Consider the following 19,197-nt stretch of genomic DNA (forward strand, 5'->3'; position numbering starts at 1 on the left):
TCAAAACACCTCTTTAATTGTACTTATTTCATGGCTGTATATTTTTACTTTTTTTTTTTCTCTCTCTCGGGTAATACTTTATAGAGAATGTCTGGCTTCTCTGGCCGTCCGTGTGTGTTTTATGCATTTGTTTAAAATACGTCACCAAGGCCTACGCATTGGTCATGCTGTTGCATATTTTGTGGTCTGCTCTTGTTATTCTCCTTTTTGTTGAAGGCTGTCGCTGTAGAAACCGTATATGGCATTTTTTTCCTGTCTCATTTCCCCCCCCCCAACATCTCAGAGACCTCCTTCTCCCCTCTTACAAATAAAGCTGCCAAGAAAATCTTGGGCCACCACTGCCATAAAGAACCTCTCAGTGATTTACAAAGGTACAGGAACCTTAGCTAAATACAGTGGCACTATATTAGGGATGGACATTTCAATCAAATTTAATGACAATATTTTCATGGCATTATTCGATTAATAATCATTGAATTCCCACTTGCCCTGTGAAGGACTGGCGCCCCCTCCAGGGTGCATTCCTGCCTTGCGCCCAATGATTCCAGGTAGGCTCTGGACCCACCGTGACCCTGAACTGGATAAGTGGTTACAGATAAGCTAGCCCTGCACACTTTGCCTGCCCTCTTCTTTAGAAGCAGATTTGTAAGTGATATGTTGATGGCATATTGGCATATGATTTGTGAACACCTTTGCATACAACATATATCAACACACTTTGTTCTCACCTTTGCTGCAGTAATAACATTGACACAGCTCAGTGCTAAGTTCCTACCTCTCTAACTGATGCTTGGCATTGAGTTTGTTCACGCTAGGCATCATCCTGTTTGTTTTAATCCTTTTCTGTGGAGATTAAAGAGTCCATAGTGGGTGCAACTTCAGATGGAGTTTTCACAAACTTTGTATTCACAACACATACCCTACAATACAGAAACGAGGCAGTTTATTCCTTTTAAATATTTTTCCTCTGTACTTGTACATAATTTATGTTAATAAATCACATGCTGCTACTGGCAGTTTACACAAGACATTTAAAAACATTTCAAATATTTGAAACACATTTAAAATACAATCTTATACAACTTTGATGAGATTAAAAATCTCATTCACAATAACAGATGAGCTGGAACATGCTCATAGTATACATAGATGTATTCCTTGAACCAAACACATGGGTCCCTGTAGCTGCTACTGGTGGATGTCTAGTATTGCGCTCTGTTATCTTAATATGGTTTTGATTACATCTAACGGTCATGAATCACTGTGTATATCCAGTGAGTGGACCACATCATCGTTCTGTCAGCACTAACACTTATGTACCATATGCCCTCCAGATGTATGTAAGCTGGGCTATTTAAGGTGGGATTTGGTCTTGCTACATTTGGCAAAATGCAGAAAGGAAGCTGTTATCATTATTATTAATGATGTAATAAATTGTGTCGCTGTGTTCTTGAGTTGATTATGGTTACTGTCAGTATGACTAATATATTACAGGTATAATAAATAAGATGGATTTAGATTCTGTAAACAATAACAGTAGCAAATAAATTGCTTAGCAACAAGTAACTAATTGGATGCCAACCCATTATGACATCATAATATTTATATTATCTATTTGTTTTTACCAAACACTTTTTTTTTGTGTTTGGACACTATCTTGTCCAAAATTGCTTTACTAGTTTTCTCTAGTAAAAATCTCTACTCTTCAGAAAATGTTTAGACTAATGGAATAATGCTGTGGTGATTTAATGGTTTTTACCTACAATAGCTTTAGTGATGGCAGGTACTGACGTTGGAAAATTAGTTCTGGATCTTAAACACAACCAGTCAAACATGAACAAATGTACTTGATGAAGCTCCATCACTCCACAACCCAATGCTGGGGATATTTATACCCCTCTAGCTGATGCCTGGCTCTGGACATGGTGATTCTGACGCTCATTTGCAGCTGTCCGATTTTATTTGGTGTTTTGCTTTTCTCCTGAGATTATTGAAGCTGTGCATGTACAAATGAATGTGTATCAGCTGTGTACTTTAAAGCAGCTGAATTCAGTGATTATAAGAAGTGCCCACAAATAAACGGAAATATCTTGACAAACATTGGATATTGAAAATGTAAAATTGGCGCAATGTTCACATATTTCTGTGTGCTTTGTTGATTTGTAAATGTGTATTCTCCAGTGTGCTCAGATCAAGCAGAAGAACTTGGTGCAAGGTTTTACAGACAAAACCTAGGTGTAATCTTGGGAGAGACTGCTGAAGTGTTTGTTAACTTTAACTTCCCTATGAGAACAGGACTCTGTAAATTCAGCCCATGGGATTCACCCCTCCATTCGTTTGCCCTTCATCAGGTTCCAGTATCCCAGAAAAGTTGCCAAGGCTGCCATGGAAACGTGCCTGTCGGACAATGCCCCTTGCACACTTTGAGCCTTTTGTTTAAGAGTCGCCCTGTAGAGTTTAGGCTGGAGTGTGAGCTGACAGGAAAAAAAAAACTATAGTCCAATATTTACTCTTTAAGCTGTGTGTGTGTGTGTGTGTGTGTGTGTGTGTGTGTGTGTGTGTGTGTGTTTGTGTGTTTGTGTGTTTGTGTGTGTGTGTGTGTGTGTGTGTGTTTGTGTGTTTGTGTGTTTGTGTGTTTGTGTGTTTGTGTGTGTGTGTGTGTGTGTGTGTGTGTGTGTGTGTGTGAGAGAGAGATTTTCATTACCCATAGAGTGGTCTGTCTTCAGGCTCCCCCTAGTCCCTTGCCAGTTTTATGAGCACAGCAAAAAGGAGGAGGTTTGGACCACTATGGCACTCACTAGGACGTGTTTGTAGAAATTAGCATAAAGTACAGTAGTTCCTACATATTCCTTTTTGAAGCTTAGCCAAGCAATGGCTCCATTTTGATCTTACATTTTCCTTTTAAAGAATTAAACGTTTAGCGATATTAGCCTTATTACTTATTTATTACATTGATATTAAAAGCATTGTTTTCCAGACACACTTATCCAAAGTGACTTTCAATTTTAATTGTGTTACAGACATAGACTAACAGCTTTCGAATTCTTGTCTGAGGGGTGCAGCTGCACAAGCTGGGAACTGAACCCTAGCCTGTCAAGCGGAGGCCAATGCTTTAACTCAGTACACCAACCAACTTCAAAGCCATATAACATAGAGGGGTTTTTCTTTCTAATTCATAAGAGTCTGTTATATATTGATGGTTGGTATTTTAAGAACCTGTTTAAATGTCTATAAGTGGTTCTTCTATGGCTTTGCTATAAAGAAACTTTAACTATTTACTATAAAGTCCTGAGACTTTGGGATCATTGTTGGGACATTCCTGGTAGTTTTTTATTTTTTTTTTCAGAATAATGGTATGACTATGAAGAACAAGAACACTTTAAGTAGGTGACTGTGTTGGGCTACCCTTAAAGATGTATTTAAAGGTAATCATTTGAAAGAGAGAAGCACAAGAGCTGTACACTTGTGATTTACGTCTCAAGTTTCCCCCACTTCTGTGAGGGCTTTTCTAGAGTAAACATTCCAAGAGTCATTTCCAATAATCTGAGGATTACTACAGCTAATTAAAACTCCAACAAACTGGCCCCTATCCCCTCTCCCCTCTCCACACACACACACACACACACACACACACACACACACACACTGAGAAATCCTTAAGATGGCAGGAAAACGCACCCATGCTAATCCAAGGTCTCTGAAACCCAAGGGACCAGGGCTAAGCCTTGATGGTATACAGGATTGTGCAAATCTCAGAGCCCAGTCTTAATTTCTTTATTTCCAGCCAAAGTACACCCCCCCCCCACACACACACACACATATATATATATATATATATATAACCATAAAACCATGATTGTTTTATATTAATAATAAAAATGAACAGAAAAGTATACATCAAGTTTTATGATCAACTTTCATCCTCTTACGGGGGAGCTTGCTTCGTATTTTTCAAATACATCTTCTGGGATATTATTCCCACTCTTACAAAGTTCAGTCTCAGAAGTTGGTTGCATTCTTTGTTTCTCATAATCTAAATAATCCCAAACATATTAATTGTTGAAGTCAGTTCTTTATTTTAGATATGTATTTGTGTGTGTGTGTGCGCACGCATGTGAATAAGAGATGGTGCATGTTAAACGGCCAGGCCAGAGCATTGGTAATCTCACAGCTGGGCCACTGGCGTAAACCCCCACCCAGCAGATTATCAGATCCTGTTATAAGAGACAGAGCTGGGTAACATCCCACTTTCACACGCTCAAGAAGCCCCCTCTCTAGCATGCCCTATATTACTATTTGTTTAGAGACTCTGGGATAAAGATCGGGGGTCATGTGTAATTATGAACCTGTCTGAGAACCCCTCTTAAGGTGGATCTACCCTTGGGCCTGGTCGTTCACCTCTTACTTTAGAGTCAGGCTTGGGATGTGATGACCCTGTGTTTGGTAAACAATGAGTTAATACCAGGGCCTATTCACCCTATGCAGTCGCTTTATTAACTCTCCTCCATGTGCTCTTCACTTTGATTCTGCCCAGTGCTGGATCATATGGTTTGCGTCAGAAAACATGGCTGAACACATCTGCTGCTCAAGAGCCTGCCCTGGCCTTTTGCCATCTGAGCTAAACTAGGGATTATCCTGCTATTAGATCTGGAGGAGAACGTGACCGGCCACTTGGGCAGCTTCGCTAATCCTCATTGGCTGACCCAGGTGCTCCTCAACTAGACCTGGAACCTCTTGCTTTCATTTTCCTCTCAATATCTATCAGTACAATACCCTTTTTATAAAATTCAGAAAATGTCTCCTCTCTCTTCTCACCAAATTGTGAGCTCTCCACTCTGTTTGTGCACTGGAAAAGGTCTGGTGTTTTTATGCAGCCCTGGCTCTGTAAATGGGAAATGTCTCAGGTGTTCTCTTTCAGCTGAGAAATGTTGTTTGGATGGTGGAGAGACCTCTGAACATTGAAAAGCATGAAAATAGGAGTAGATGTTGGTCTGTTCCATCTTCATAGGTGACATTTTTGCTGTTACAATTACATTATTTATTAAAATTTTAGAGAACCATAACAGCATTAAAGCAAACAAACATCTAAAGAGCTACAAAACTAAACCACACAAGTCACAAATGAGTTTCTGTGGTAATTCCCACAGTCAATAAAAACTAACTATAAAAGCCAAAACAAAAGTTACAGTTGGCTTCTAACTCAAACGTACCGTTCCACCTTAAAAGATGCACCAATTTACATTACTTAATGTGGAAGTGACTGCAAATTTTGAAAGCAAACGCAAACCAACAGTGCTACAAAACTGAACAGCTCAAGTTATAAACGAGTGAATAAAAATGCCACCTTCAGTCGTGGAGTTCCTGAACTGACACAAATGTTAGGGAGAGGTTTGTTTTGCTGGGAGAACAGTTATGTCTTTGTTGCCTTATTGGTTGGAAATAATAAAGGGCTTTTTATAAATTTTTAGTTTTGTATAGGGAAAGGTTGAGGGTGTGGCCTTAAACTGTGGGTGGAGTTTGTGAACAACATGATCCTGTCCATCATGTGCCGCCTGTTCTCTGATAGGCCGAACTTTGAGCCAAGCAGCTGTATTCCCCAGATGCCCATTAGAACCCATAAGTGGAGCTCTGGGCCCAGTGCTGGATGAAACGCCTCATCTGTTAGCCAGGACTCCTGCAGAGTCACGCTAAAAGCCAGCATCTGCTTTACCTCAGCCAAATTGACATGGAAGTGGGGCAGATGGAGAAAGAAAATGTCATTAAACAGGGTTTCAGGTTCACAGCAATCTAGGTCCAGCATAACACCACTTTGGAATCAACATGCATGTTTATAGCATACCTTCTTTGCATATGGAGGCACAGGTGAATGACTTGCAGTGGTAGAATTCGTTCTTCAGTTCACTATGTCCATCCATTTTTTTAAATTATCCCAGCTTTTATTATTTTTTAAAGACTTGTATTTTTCAGGGAAATCTTCAGGGATTTCATAGAGTTTTCAGCAAAACTCCAAAGTTGGTTGCATCTTACATACGGACTCTGAGGTCAGACCATTGTTTGATTTGCAAATGCTCTTCTTTGTTGTCTATTTCCTTTTCACAGTAATGGCTTTTCAACAGCTGCATATTGTTTCAGTTTTAGGTTGGCTTCTCTGGAATTATTATTCTGAAAACTGTTAATCTGATGGAAACCACTTGGTGGTCTAGTGGGGACTTACATTTTTTTTACGAGTCCCAGCTACACTGTCAAAAAAATTGTCACTGTGGTGGTACACTCAAGGGTACATACTCAGTACTTTTAGTTAGGGAACATAACTGTACCTTATTCTATTATAATTGTAGATTTGGGACTTGTATTATGCTTTATTTTACACAGTTCTATAATGAAATATTACAAATATTCACCTCTCCTTTTGGAGAAGAGAAATTAATGTATCTTTAAGGAACACAAATGGACTTTAAAATCATTGTTGTACCTTTTTAAAGGTACATTTACATTGAGTGTACACTTAGTGACCAATAATGCACATTTACCTTATCTTAAACTTTCTTTTACTTCCTTTCATAGGTTGATTTTATTATTATTATTATTTTTTTTTTTGCCTAAAACATCTTGCCAAAAAACATGTTGACTGTATGGCAGTGTGTGTGTGTGTTCACCATTCTTCTGTCATGTAGCCTAGTGTAGTAGTGGAGTTGAGTAAACTCTATTCTGAAAGGAACTGCCAAGCTTAGGAGAGCAGCTGTTTAAACACAGTGTGTACCTGTTCTTGTTCTCTCTCTCTCTCCATCCCTCCTGCCATTTATCTGTTCACTTTACCAGCTCTCTCCCCACTTTTCTGTTCATCATATTTCCACTGTTGGGTTTCCAAAAAGCACCATTCTCATCGACTTCCTTCTTTCCTTTTCATTCCTTCAGTCCAGATTTTGATACAGTGGATACAGTCCAGATAAAGTATTTATTTGTCAGACCCGCGCTCTTCATTTTGCGCCCTTCTTCCCCGCCCCTACTAAGTTTACCTGCTGGGACGTAATTAGAAAACCAAGCAGGCCATTAGCATGCTAATGTGCTGGTATAGCAGCTGTGGATATGACTTCAGGAGACATTACAGCTAGTCAGAAGTTTGCTCTAGGGGGCCTGGGCAAACACACACACTTCTTCTGTCAGCACCATTAGCCGCACACACTGACCGGTAGTGCTTCTGTTTAACCACACACTAATTAGCCACATTAGCACTAATTGGCCTAAGCCTCTGAAGAGATATAAAACCAGTGATTAGCTCATGTTGTTAATGATGTCCCAATGTGGTGGATGAGGGCAGGATATACCAATGTTAAGTGAATGGATACAAATGGATTCTCCTTGGGCTGTGTGTACAAAATCACAGCTGGTCACAGTCAGATACACCACTCAAAGTAGCCGCCAGCAGTGATTCTTCTTCACATTTTGAAACCATTATACTGACACCTAGTGACCCGACTGTGTCTCTGGACTATGTTCTAAACTGATTTTAAATATGGCCGCCCCTGTGCAAGGTACCCACTCTATGGAGCATAAATAACTTCATACAAGGATTATACCTCATGTGAAATGAACTCTGTAGAAAGCATGTAAAATAATTTATCATCACTTTCATTAATATTGTTTACCTTTTAGTCTAAAGTTGAAAGTCATTGTGAATCAGAATCTATTATGCATTTTCCTTCAGTGCATCTACAGGACTTTGTTCATGAGAAACAAAGCCAAGCTGGTGAGTTTGGGTTCATTGATGAGATCATAGACTCAGATGTGTGCAAAGACATTTTGAACACAAACCTGCAGACGTCTGCAGAGAAACTGCTAAAATGATTATGGTCTGAAACACACCAGCTGTCCTTTGAAAGAAGGCTGTCAAAAAGAAAATAGCAGCCTTGGCCGTGAAGGTTTAAAACTCGGTTTTGAAATTTGTTTGAACTTAACATGTTGAGTTTTAGGCAAAAGTTTGCCACCGCTGTTGAAATGATTATTTTTTAAAATGACTAATTTCAAATATTGTTTTGTTTTTGTCATACTACCTGAAAATATGTACACATCCTTTACAAAGACCAAATTTCTGCAGATCTGATTGCATAAATACTGTTTATTTAATTTAAAACATGCTTTTATAACATGTAAAAAAGAAATAATAAAAATAAAATTATGGTTTGTGCAAAAGTTCCACTGTGCCCAATGTGTTAAATTTGCACATTATGTTAACTCATTTAAATAAATAAAAAGTTGTGCACTGTAGTCTGCAGTGAAATTACACATTTAAGTTTGTTCATTGTCCAGTTTATTGGCTCCACTTACCACATTGTAGCACTTGGTAGTTTTACAATTACAGACGGTTGTCCATCTGTTACTCCGCATACTGTGTGTGTGTGTGTGTGTGTGTGTGTCTGATCTGTGCATGCCAGCACAACTCAAACTTAAACTGCAGTGCTGAGAATGAGCCCAAATAACACCTGCCCACTGAATATTTGAATGTTCAGTGTATGCTCACTCAGGTAATCAACCAAACATTTATCAGAGCCCTTTAGAGTTTGATCATGTCACAGAGGTTGGCTAATATAAAGTTAGGACTCTTGTCCCTGGGACTCCGCTATAGCATGGTGTTCCTGCCTGAGCTGGGAATGGAACCTTAGCCTGCCATGTCCTCAAAGCTACACCAACCACAAGTGTGTGGTGCAAACATCCATATCCTTTTTGAGCCACTGTAGAACAGGAGCTCGGAACTGTCTGTGCACTGTAAAGGTTTCCGTTTCTTTAAATAAAACCATCAGAGAACTACATGAATTAATGAGGTTTCCTGTGGCTTGTCCCTGAGCCTTTGACAAGGTCAGGACGCAGTTACTATGGAAAAATCTAATCCAGCCTGTATGTGTATGGATGTTAAGAGTCATAGAGTATTTTCCATACAGAGTGTATCTCAGCCCATCAGAAGGAAGGCAATGTTTGAAGCGGCTGAATTTAATGACATCTTTAGTTGCTTTGTAGTGCACATGCTTCTGCTTTACGTGGATGTGGCACACACACATGCACACACAGAGGTACTGGGCCCTAGCAGGCCGGCAAGTCCACAATACATCATCAAAGAGTCAACCAAAAAAGAATATAATTATGGCCAATCACTTAACCACTAACACAGCACACATCTGTGTGAAATGTATTTCACAGCTGGATTCTGGATACATGCATATGATGGTTGTCCACTTATTACACCACGCTAAAACATGCACCCAATTAAGCATTGTAAGTTATGAAGTTTTTGGTGTGGCATAGTGGGTTCCATTCCCTGCTCAGGCAAGTCTGCAGCATGATTTCCTCTGGATGAATGTCACTCATGTAAATGTAAATGACTTAATGTAAAGAAAAACATTCCTAGAAAGGAGGTTTCAGAAAGAAACACCAGACATGGCCTCTATAGTAAGCAACATTGGTGGCATGAAAGAAAGGGGCAAATCATTTCGGAGGGGTTCAGAGCAAATAAACACAGACCATGCGAACCCCCTCCACACAAACACACACACACACACACACACGGATCACACACTCTGGGCTTTTGCTAAGTGTGTTTGACTAGCTGTGAAAGCTTTCTCTCCCTCAGGGCCTTCTTAGTGGTATTAAAGAGGGATTAGTTTCAACCACACACCTTGCATGTGCCAGTCAAAAGTCAGCTTCACAGATCACGCACACACACACGCACACACCACATTTTGTGTTGGGACCTACGGTCATACATAGGTCACCATAAGAAATGTATTATGTAAATTTAAGTGTATTCTCACTTTCAGGACATATACTTGTATCTTCATTATTATTATTTTTATTATTATTATAATTTGCCATTTCTGTTTAATTTAAATTCAACCTTCCAAATTACTTTTGCTCAGTTTATATTGTTTCTTTAATAAATATGTAGTTACACATTAATAATGCATGTAGCAACTACGTAACTACTGCTGATATAGCCACATACCATTTAACAGGTCCTGTAAATACTTATATAAACAACTTCAGGTTTTTACTCATTTAAGTAAATGAAATTACATTCTAATTATCAAGATAAATTTAGGGTAATTTTTGTATTTACAGAAGCTGTACTACTGTAATTTGTCTTTGATAGTTGATACATCTGCAGTTACAAAACAAAAGGTGTACTTTATGTTTATCACAGTTACTAAAGGCATTTAATATAAAGTGGGACCACGTTTTATCTGATATAAGGACCTATATGTAATAAGTAATATTAAGTTTATAAATAAGTAATTAACTGTAATTAAATGTCTCCTCTATAAAATAAAAAATGTTGGTGTGTGTGTGTGTGTGTGTGTGTAATGTGGGTGTGTATTATTGTGCTGGTTAGCTATTTATTTATTTATTTACCTTTAACCTCAAATTCCATAGCACATCTTCCCCAGTGTGCCCCCTCTGTGGGGTCTCCATGACAGGAGCGTCACGCGTGGCTGTGCTGAGTTCAGAGCTGTGACTAAAGACCAACACACACCTCTCTACAAAGAGCAAGAGAAAAGATCCAGATTAGGCACCACACACAATGGAGGACAGGAAAGTCTCTCAGGGGATCATGAGAATTACTGACACGGGCATAATGATCAGTGACAGAGAGAGGAAGTAGAAAGAGCTTCAGCTCAGCAGATTATCACCAGGTCATCAAAAGAGAAAGAGCAGAAAGAGAAGGAAGTGAAAAGGGGAGTGTGTTGAATGGGTTTAATCCTGAGAGTTTTTCAGCATTCTTCTCTTCACTGAAAAACTGTTTCCAAAAGCATTTTTGACTTGAATGTACGCTACAAGGAAAACCCTTTAATTGATATTGAATATTTACATTAATAACTTCTTTTAACTAGGGTGTTCTAGATTGTCAACATTAAAATATATACACATCTCAACATCACTTCTCACCTAAATGTGATTAATTCTTAATAACCGAATGTATCTTATTAGAAGCTCCATTTAGGATGTGCTAATTTTCTCCCTCAATATATTTCCTGCAGGTTGTTTGCCACTAAATGCAGTGGTTGTCTGGAGAAGATCTCACCGACCGAGTTTGTGATGCGTGCCCTGGAGAGTGTGTATCATCTGGGCTGCTTCTGCTGCTGTGTGTGTGAGCGGCAGCTGTGCAAAGGCGACGAGTTTGTGCTGAAGGATGGACAGCTGCTGTGTAAGAGCGACTACGAGAGAGAGAAAGACCTGCTCAACTCCGTCAGCCCAGAATTGTCCGACTCTGGTGAGGAAAGGGTTCTTATTTTTTATCTTTTTGTGGAATAATTCTAGGTTTGAACGTTAGATGTGTTACAAATGCACTCATTTGCACAGGTGCATTTATAGATTTGCATTTATAGGAAAATAAATGAAAGAACAGCAGTTTTCACAGCGGGAGGTAAAAAGATGTTGAGAAATTGGACCAATTCTCAAACATGAAAAGCTTGTCAATCTGTCAAAAAAAAAGAAAAAGTAATATGGTTTACCATTTGCCTCTCTGTGGTGATAGCTATTCCTTAGTTTCAACCATCCTGTTGTTTCTGCAGATAAAAGTGAGGATGAGGATGTGGATGTGAAGCCGGAGAAAGGTTCCGGAGGGCAGAACAAGGGCAGTGATGATGGCAAAGACTCTCGCAGACCCAAACGACCCAGGACCATCCTCACCACACAGCAGCGTCGTGCTTTCAAAGCCTCTTTTGAGGTCTCATCCAAACCATGCCGGAAGGTACGACTATTAGACCATTACAATATTGATGCATTTACGCTGTAATGCTTGAGTAGTTTGGAATGTAAATCAGGTAGAAGAACCAGTCAGCATTATACAGGTTTCCTTTTGCTCAAACCTCAAAGCTGGGCATTAGCACGCTCTTCTGGTTGGTTGACTGAGGTGAACGAATCAGATGATGGTCATGATAGTGTTATTAAACATTCATAGACTTTGCCTTGATTTGATGCAGAAGCATTAATCAGCCTAAAGACACAGAAGATCCCTGTGGGATAAATCCACCTTGTGCCACTGGAAGCCCCCAAAGCATTGGTTATTATTTTAGTTTGAATTAAGTCAGGTCAGCATGTAAAGATCTGAAAAGCCAACAGTGGGCACTCTCTGAGATGTTAACTGCTGATAAAAAAAAAAAAGGAGGCAAATTACAGAAGGACAAACTTGGCCGATATTAATGAAGTCTTCTTGTTTGGTGCAGGTGAGGGAGACTCTGGCAGCAGAAACTGGTTTGAGTGTGAGAGTGGTCCAGGTTTGGTTCCAGAACCAAAGAGCCAAGGTAAGGAAACACCAACAAACACATTTAAAGGAGCAATCTGTTTTAAACCCCATTAAACAACATTTATGACAGTGATTCTTTTTTAGTTTTTATATTTTCTATGAACTAAACTCAGATGAGTTGAAGAATCAAATTGCTTGGTAGTTTCTAAATATAGTTTATGCTCCATATAGAGGATCCCCAACATGGAGGACGCCACTTAAAAAATAAGTTTAGAACAGAATCTTTGACATTTCCCAGTCACTGGGTGTCAGTATAATGGTTGTGTTATGACCAACAAATCATTGCTCTTTTAACTCTATTGCATGAATCTTCAGGGAAGAAGTAGAGGACTAATTTTTGCGTCTTTATTTCCTCGTTAGATGAAGAAATTGGCTCGTCGACAGCAGCAGCAACAGGAGCAGCAGAACACACAGAGACTTGGACAAGGTCAGAGCTCACAGTTACCAGTGCTCAGTGGTCTTTGTGCATATACTGTTCAAACTGAGTGTGTGTAAACTGTACTGGTGTAAACTGAGGATCTCTAAACTCTGAATGTGTGTATGTTATAGAGGTGATATCAAACAGAATGGAGAGTCTGATGAACTCCTACACACCACTGCCCCCTCCTCAACAACAGCAGCTTGTTGCCATGGATACAAACGGTTACAGCACAGACCCTTTCCAGCAGGGACTCACCCCCCCACAAATGCCTGGAGATCACATGAACCCATATGGTAAGCAGAACATGTGTTTTATATATATATATATATATATATATATATATATATATATATATATATATATATATATATATATATATATATATATATATATATATATATATATATTGTGTGTGTGTATGTGTATATATATATATATATATATATATATAAACATTTAAGCACACACACACACACCAAAATTGTTCCCAAACAAGGAAGGGCTAGACTAGCCTCATATAAGTTTTTATTTTATGTTTGTTTTTAATAAAAAAATATATAGACACATGTGGCCAAAAGTTTTAGGTTAGTTTTAGGACACCCTATCAACCAGTGTATTTAGGGGACTAATAGGTCATTTACAGTATTGGTTGGAACATTATTGTGGGCATTTGATAGCATCCAGCCACAAGGACATTGATGTACATACATAGAGTAAATAGTGGTTGATCACAAATGCTATTAGAAGAATTATGTAGTGAATGCTCTTCATCATTTCAGCTAATGCAGGCCCACTTCTGCCCAATAACTTCTAGCCAGCCCTTGGCATTGGGCATAGTGATCTACCTAGTGCCCAGAGCCTACCATTTCTGTGTCCAGTACCCGAATCCACAAACTATAAAACAAGTGTCTACAAATATTTAGACATGTAGTGTATATACTTTATCCTCTTAAGTGCATACCTTAATCACCTACATTTGTATGTTTTTTTTTGTTTGTTTGTTTTTTTGCCGTTGATTTATTACACAGTAATAACCTTTTGAACGTTTACTATGTTTTGGTTTTGCTTCGCGTCTCTCCAGGAGACCCAATTTTCCATGACATTGACAGCGACACATCTTTGACAAGTCTGAGCGACTGTTTCATGGCATCTGAGGCAGGCACCCTGCAGACTCGCGTGGGAAACCCCATTGATCGCCTCTACTCCATGCAGAGCTCCTACTTCACCTCCTGAAAACAAACCCAGTGGCAGTCTAAACTGGACACTCCCTCCACCCCAGCCGACAAAACCAGCCATGTTCCAGCCTCAGAAACAACACTGGCAAAAAACACAATGAAATATACAGAATAAATGGCAAAAGCTACATGGAAAAGTTTGTGCACCCCTGGTCAAATGATAAGTTGAGTTTAGTATGAAGCAGAGAATCCATTTTAATGCACAGTTACTGTTTAGTTGCTGAATTCTTGGAATATTACTACTTTTCTTGTGAAACACTACATTAGAAATTGACACATTCCAATGAGGGTTTGATTTTATTCAGCCACATAAAGATTAGTGTGGAGTGGTACTGATGTTGGATGATTAGTTCTTGATCACAATCACCATTCCAGTCGCTCTTCCCAAAGGTACCTGAAGCAGTATCACTCCTGAAGCGGAAGTTCTACTTTTCCATAGGCCGAGACAGGTTGTCTTTAGCTAACGCTTAGCATTAATTATGTTGACCTTAAGTTTATTTGTTGTTGCTTCAGAGCATCCCATTCTATTAGCAATGATTTCCTGTTATTCTGCTGAGATTATACTATACAATCATATAATCTACTGATTTGCCCACGGGTGTATAAACTTTTGCACATGACTACAATCCAAAAAGACGGTCAGAGTTTGTCATGGACTTTCACTATGACCTCAATCAGCATGAGGATGGAGAAACAGCTCAGTGTCTCAGAACTTATGGAATGAGAAGAAAGCAGGACTCTGTTGACTGGAAGCCTGATTATCTCAGGTCTAACTGTGGAAAGACAATGTTTGTTCATGTCAGATTGGTAATAAAATGTCCAGACGTTCGGGTGTATTCAAAGTGTACACTAATATGGTCTACTGGACATTGATGGTGGCCAGTGGCCTGAACAGAAGGAAATCACCTGAAAAAAAAACAATGCTTCAGAAATGCAATTTTTTTTTCAGTGTCTCAGAAAACAAGAATGCAGTTATTATGACCTGGGTATATATGGTATTTTTTTTATTTTTCACATTTGCAACTCAATATCCAGCCCAAAACATGTATAAGGAACTATAAATGGACAAGGAATATTTATTGCGTACATGTGCCAGTCCAATCTGAGAAGCTTTATTTAAAGAAATGGTGTTATAGTGAGTGGTGAGAAAATGTAGTAATTTTCCTGTTGTTAATTATAGGCTGTATTTGTCTTTCGCTGTGCTATTTATTTGCCATATGCATTCTCTGATTCTCTTAAAGGTATAAAGATGCATTTTTAATGCTCAGTATTTGCTAAAGGACCAAAGTTGATTGGTACTACAAATTAAAGAAGGACATTAAATGAAGCATTAATATTCTTCTTCTTCTTCTTCTTAAGAGTTTGTAGTAACATTAAATGGATTTGTACCCCCCTAGCTCACACTTGCCAGTGGACTTGGTGAATTCAGGCTCCTGTGCAGCTTTAAAGGAGCTTGGACAAACTGTGGGTTCAGTGTTTAACTTCTGTGTAAGTAATAGGTGCATTATAAAGTGGCAGAATCTGCCTAAAACCAGAGGGACTGAAACTGCACTGGGTACAAGAACCTGGATGACTTGTGTCACTCTGAACACAAAAACGAAAAAATGGAGCACTTTTTAAATTTCTTTTTATTTGTTTATATAACATGTGGCAAATGACACATCCAGGTCCACAGGGTTATACCAGTTTATTTAAGGCTCTGTGCTCTTTCTGAGGCTTCTTCAGCTTGACACCAATGCTTCAATGCTTCACACTGAAGAACCTATTTTAGGGTTCGAGCTTTGAATAAATTTTTCTGATTTGGGAACCAATCTTTTGCTGGTGAAATCACGCTGAATATTTCCAGATTAAGTTTGTTAACGGGAACCAAACTGGTTCTACATAGGTGTAAAAGGGCTATATATGTCCAAATGTGTATAGACACTCTTTTTAATTGGTGAATTGTGCTAACTTAGGGTGCACCCATTACTGATACAGGTTTTCAGCTGCTTGCAAACACCTTGCATAATTTCCACAGAAAACCTCTTATGTTGGTATACTATGGTCAATGTCATGTGTCAGTTGGAGAGGTATAAGGCCCCTCAGCAATGGGCTATGGAGCAGTGTGACTGCATTCTCTGGAGTGATAGACCACCATTCAGAAGCTTGTTGTGCAAACAGTCCAACATCAACACCTGACCTCAGATATGTTTATGTGGCTCAAACCAATGACATGCTCACAGCAATTTTCGAACGTCTAGTGTAAAGTCTTCTCAGAAGACTTCCAGTGAAAATAGCTCAATTGCTCCAGAGCTAAATGTTGGAGGTCTGTCTCTTGTATGATGCTAAAGATGGTAAGAGTCACTGATCATTGGCTTCTGCAAGACAAATGAACAGGAATTCATAAAGTGCATGCACACTTTATTATACACATGTTCACATTGCAAATGTGTGTAACCTCAGTATGATACTGACTCAGTAACCATCAACCATGCAATCGTCTTCCTGACTGATCAAATTAGGCCAACTGCTCTCATTTGTCCTCACAACACTACAGTGACGCACGTCTTTGCCTCTGGTGTTTAATTAAAGGATAAAGTGCAATATTTACACTTAGGCAGAGCAGTATCTTCCTCAGGTTTAGTGTTCCTGCGTGAGTGGAATAACCCGATTTGCCACGCTTGGTTTAAGGCAAACAGTCGTCTTATTGACTTCAGACACTGCTGTTGTTTACTGACAGTTCTCTTCCGCAAAGTGGTACAGAGAGGTTCTGTGGTTTACGTTCAATCATCTGGAAGTTATGGCAACAGACAGATGTCCGTCTGTTACCGCTCCACTGAACACAGCTCAAGATAAGGCTTCCGGGTCAGTCATGCACCATATTTTTACAGATTTATGACCTTATGATATACCTGAAGGATTGTTTCCAATCCCTCAATGTTTGAAGTATTTTCTTCATAGTAACATTTTGAATGAGTAAAGATAAAGTGTATAGAGAATAAGACTACACTTATAAAGGTTTATAAATTGTTAAACATCTATTTATTAATAGCTATTTATTATGTTTTCAATCAATTAATAGTCATTAATAATCAATTCTAACAAATAGATAGAAAAGGTAATGGTGACGTGTTCTTTGCCAAAGAGTGAACCCACATCCACCTACACTGGAAAACCTCAGATCCTGCCAGATACTGACCTTTGTTTTCTCTATTAGACAGCATTAACCCTTTTAGTGTCAACACGTTTGTTAATAAGTTTAAAAATTTTATAAACGTACCAGCAACAGAGTGTTTTGTTTTATACTTCACTGATACTGCTGTGTACCTTAACATGTGAAATGTCTACATTCACTTTCTCAGGTCACTGTCGCATGTCCTATCTCTGTGTTACAAATGATTATTAATGACCTGTAAGGTGTTTACAACCTAAACATTAACCATATAATAAACCTTTTTTAAACCATTAAAACCTTTATAATTATAGCCTTATTTTAAAGTAGTACAAATAACGTCTATGAAAATTATTTCACATTAATAGTCAGTTGATTTTGTTGATGTTTGAAGCAAGAAAAATTTGAGTGCAAGGATGTAACTGTGCTTTTCCATTAGGCAAATCTGGTACCTGGTACCTGGACTCAGGTACTTTAGTAATACCTGCTTGCTTTTGGCTCCAAGTTAGCAGAGTACCGAATTAATCATGGTGTGTAAACCTTTCAGAGGGCTGATTGACCAGAGACACTTTTCAATCACAATAAAGTGCAGACATCCAGCACAAATACAACATTTTTAATGCATGTTTTTATCCAACTCAAAATGGCAGCTCATAAAATAATGTAGAGGTACAAATTGGTGGCTGAAGAGATGACAATGTTGTGTCTGGTCTCTAGTACGCTCAAACTGTCTGAAAAAACCCATCAAGCTAACACTGTGAGTAAACCATGCTTAACGTCACTGCCACAGTTGTGGATTCTGAAGACCTAGAGTATCACACACTGCTGTAAAACCGAATTACACAGTGCCTCACAAATTATGCTTCAGTAGCTCCTCTGTGGGATCAGACAGACTATATTCATCAATAATCATGTCAGCAGTTCACGTGTGGTCCTTTGTAGAACCTCATACATAAATGCAGCTCAAAGAACTTAACAAACAGACATTCTTAAAAAAAGGGTAGAGTAAAAAATAAAAATAAACACACACATACATATATAAACACTTATATCCTCCAGATCTGACCTTTCACTGGCTGTCGTATATATGAGAGGTGGGATTGTAACTATATCCAATATTATTCATATAAACTATCAGTGGTTTTAATCTTGTAGCTGATACATGAAAACAAAAAAACACACTCACACACACACACACACACCACACACACACAAGAAGCATGCTTTTTTCCCAGATTCTGAGAAGCAGGTGTGGATGAGTGAAGCTGAAAGTGACTGGGTCATCAGGGTGGGGTAGATCTGAAGGTGAGAATGTTGCAGTATTTCTTTCCTTCTTATCGTAACAGCTATCTGACTTCACGAGTGCTTAAAAGAACTGCTGTCTATCATAGAGCCCTTGCTGAGGCATGAAAGTGCTCTGCAGCCTCGGGCAAGACTGCTGACTTCACCAGAGCACACACGGTTGTCTTACAGAGTGATCCAGCTTAGCAAACGCACAATCTCTCCTTCCAGCTGTCTCTCTCTCTGTTCTCCATCATTATTAATATGTAGTGTATGTTTGTATGTAGCTGGCCTTCACACCTTCAGAGTTCAGTTTTTGCTTCTCAAAATTCCAAACACATTTAATGGTGCTGAGGCCTTAGGTTCATTTCTCTGAGAAAACCATTAGCTTCTTTGTTGGCAGACATAACCTAAAGGTATGGGACTGGATGGTTGCTGGTTTGATCTCCTGGACCAGCAGGAGAAATGGGAAAAGAGGAGTGAAGTAACAAAACTTTCCCCCTCCAAGGCTGAAGTGAAATTGAGCAAGACACCATAACCTCAAGCTGCCTGGGAGTCTATGTGTTCACTGCCCCTAATCACTAGTGTGTGTGTGTGTGTGTGTGTGCATACGTGTGTGTTTTTACTCACATGGCTTACTTAATTGCAGACTGATATGCAATGCATGTTCCATATTTAACAATTACATTTAAGTAGTGTCTTTTTAATTTCCTCAGTAACTGCTACCTGAATGCTGTTGGCATTCTTATAATTCTTAGTGCCCAGACGACTGGAAACAAAACCTGCATGTTTCACTTCTGAGCCAAACTGCCAT

The 19,197-nt window shown here is 39.0% G+C and overlaps 1 protein-coding gene across 3 annotated transcripts in view; it reads left to right on the plus strand.

Annotated features, from left to right (window-relative positions):
- The window catches only part of lmx1ba (LIM homeobox transcription factor 1, beta a), a 56,441-nt gene extending 40,883 nt beyond the window's left edge, over positions 1 to 15,558 (plus strand). For all 3 annotated transcript variants that reach the window (XM_066662279.1, XM_066662277.1, XM_066662278.1), the window contains exons 5-10: positions 11,028 to 11,260; positions 11,562 to 11,740; positions 12,216 to 12,293; positions 12,656 to 12,722; positions 12,845 to 13,009; positions 13,798 to 15,558. In XM_066662279.1, coding sequence (XP_066518376.1) covers positions 11,028 to 11,260; positions 11,562 to 11,740; positions 12,216 to 12,293; positions 12,656 to 12,722; positions 12,845 to 13,009; positions 13,798 to 13,949 — 874 coding nt within the window. In that variant the 3' untranslated portion in view covers positions 13,950 to 15,558. The remainder of the gene's footprint in view (positions 1 to 11,027; positions 11,261 to 11,561; positions 11,741 to 12,215; positions 12,294 to 12,655; positions 12,723 to 12,844; positions 13,010 to 13,797) is intronic.
- Positions 15,559 to 19,197: the final 3,639 nt, after the last annotated feature.

The sequence above is a fragment of the Hoplias malabaricus genome, chromosome 2 (genome assembly GCF_029633855.1).
Source record: "Hoplias malabaricus isolate fHopMal1 chromosome 2, fHopMal1.hap1, whole genome shotgun sequence".
Taxonomy (NCBI): domain Eukaryota; kingdom Metazoa; phylum Chordata; class Actinopteri; order Characiformes; family Erythrinidae; genus Hoplias; species Hoplias malabaricus.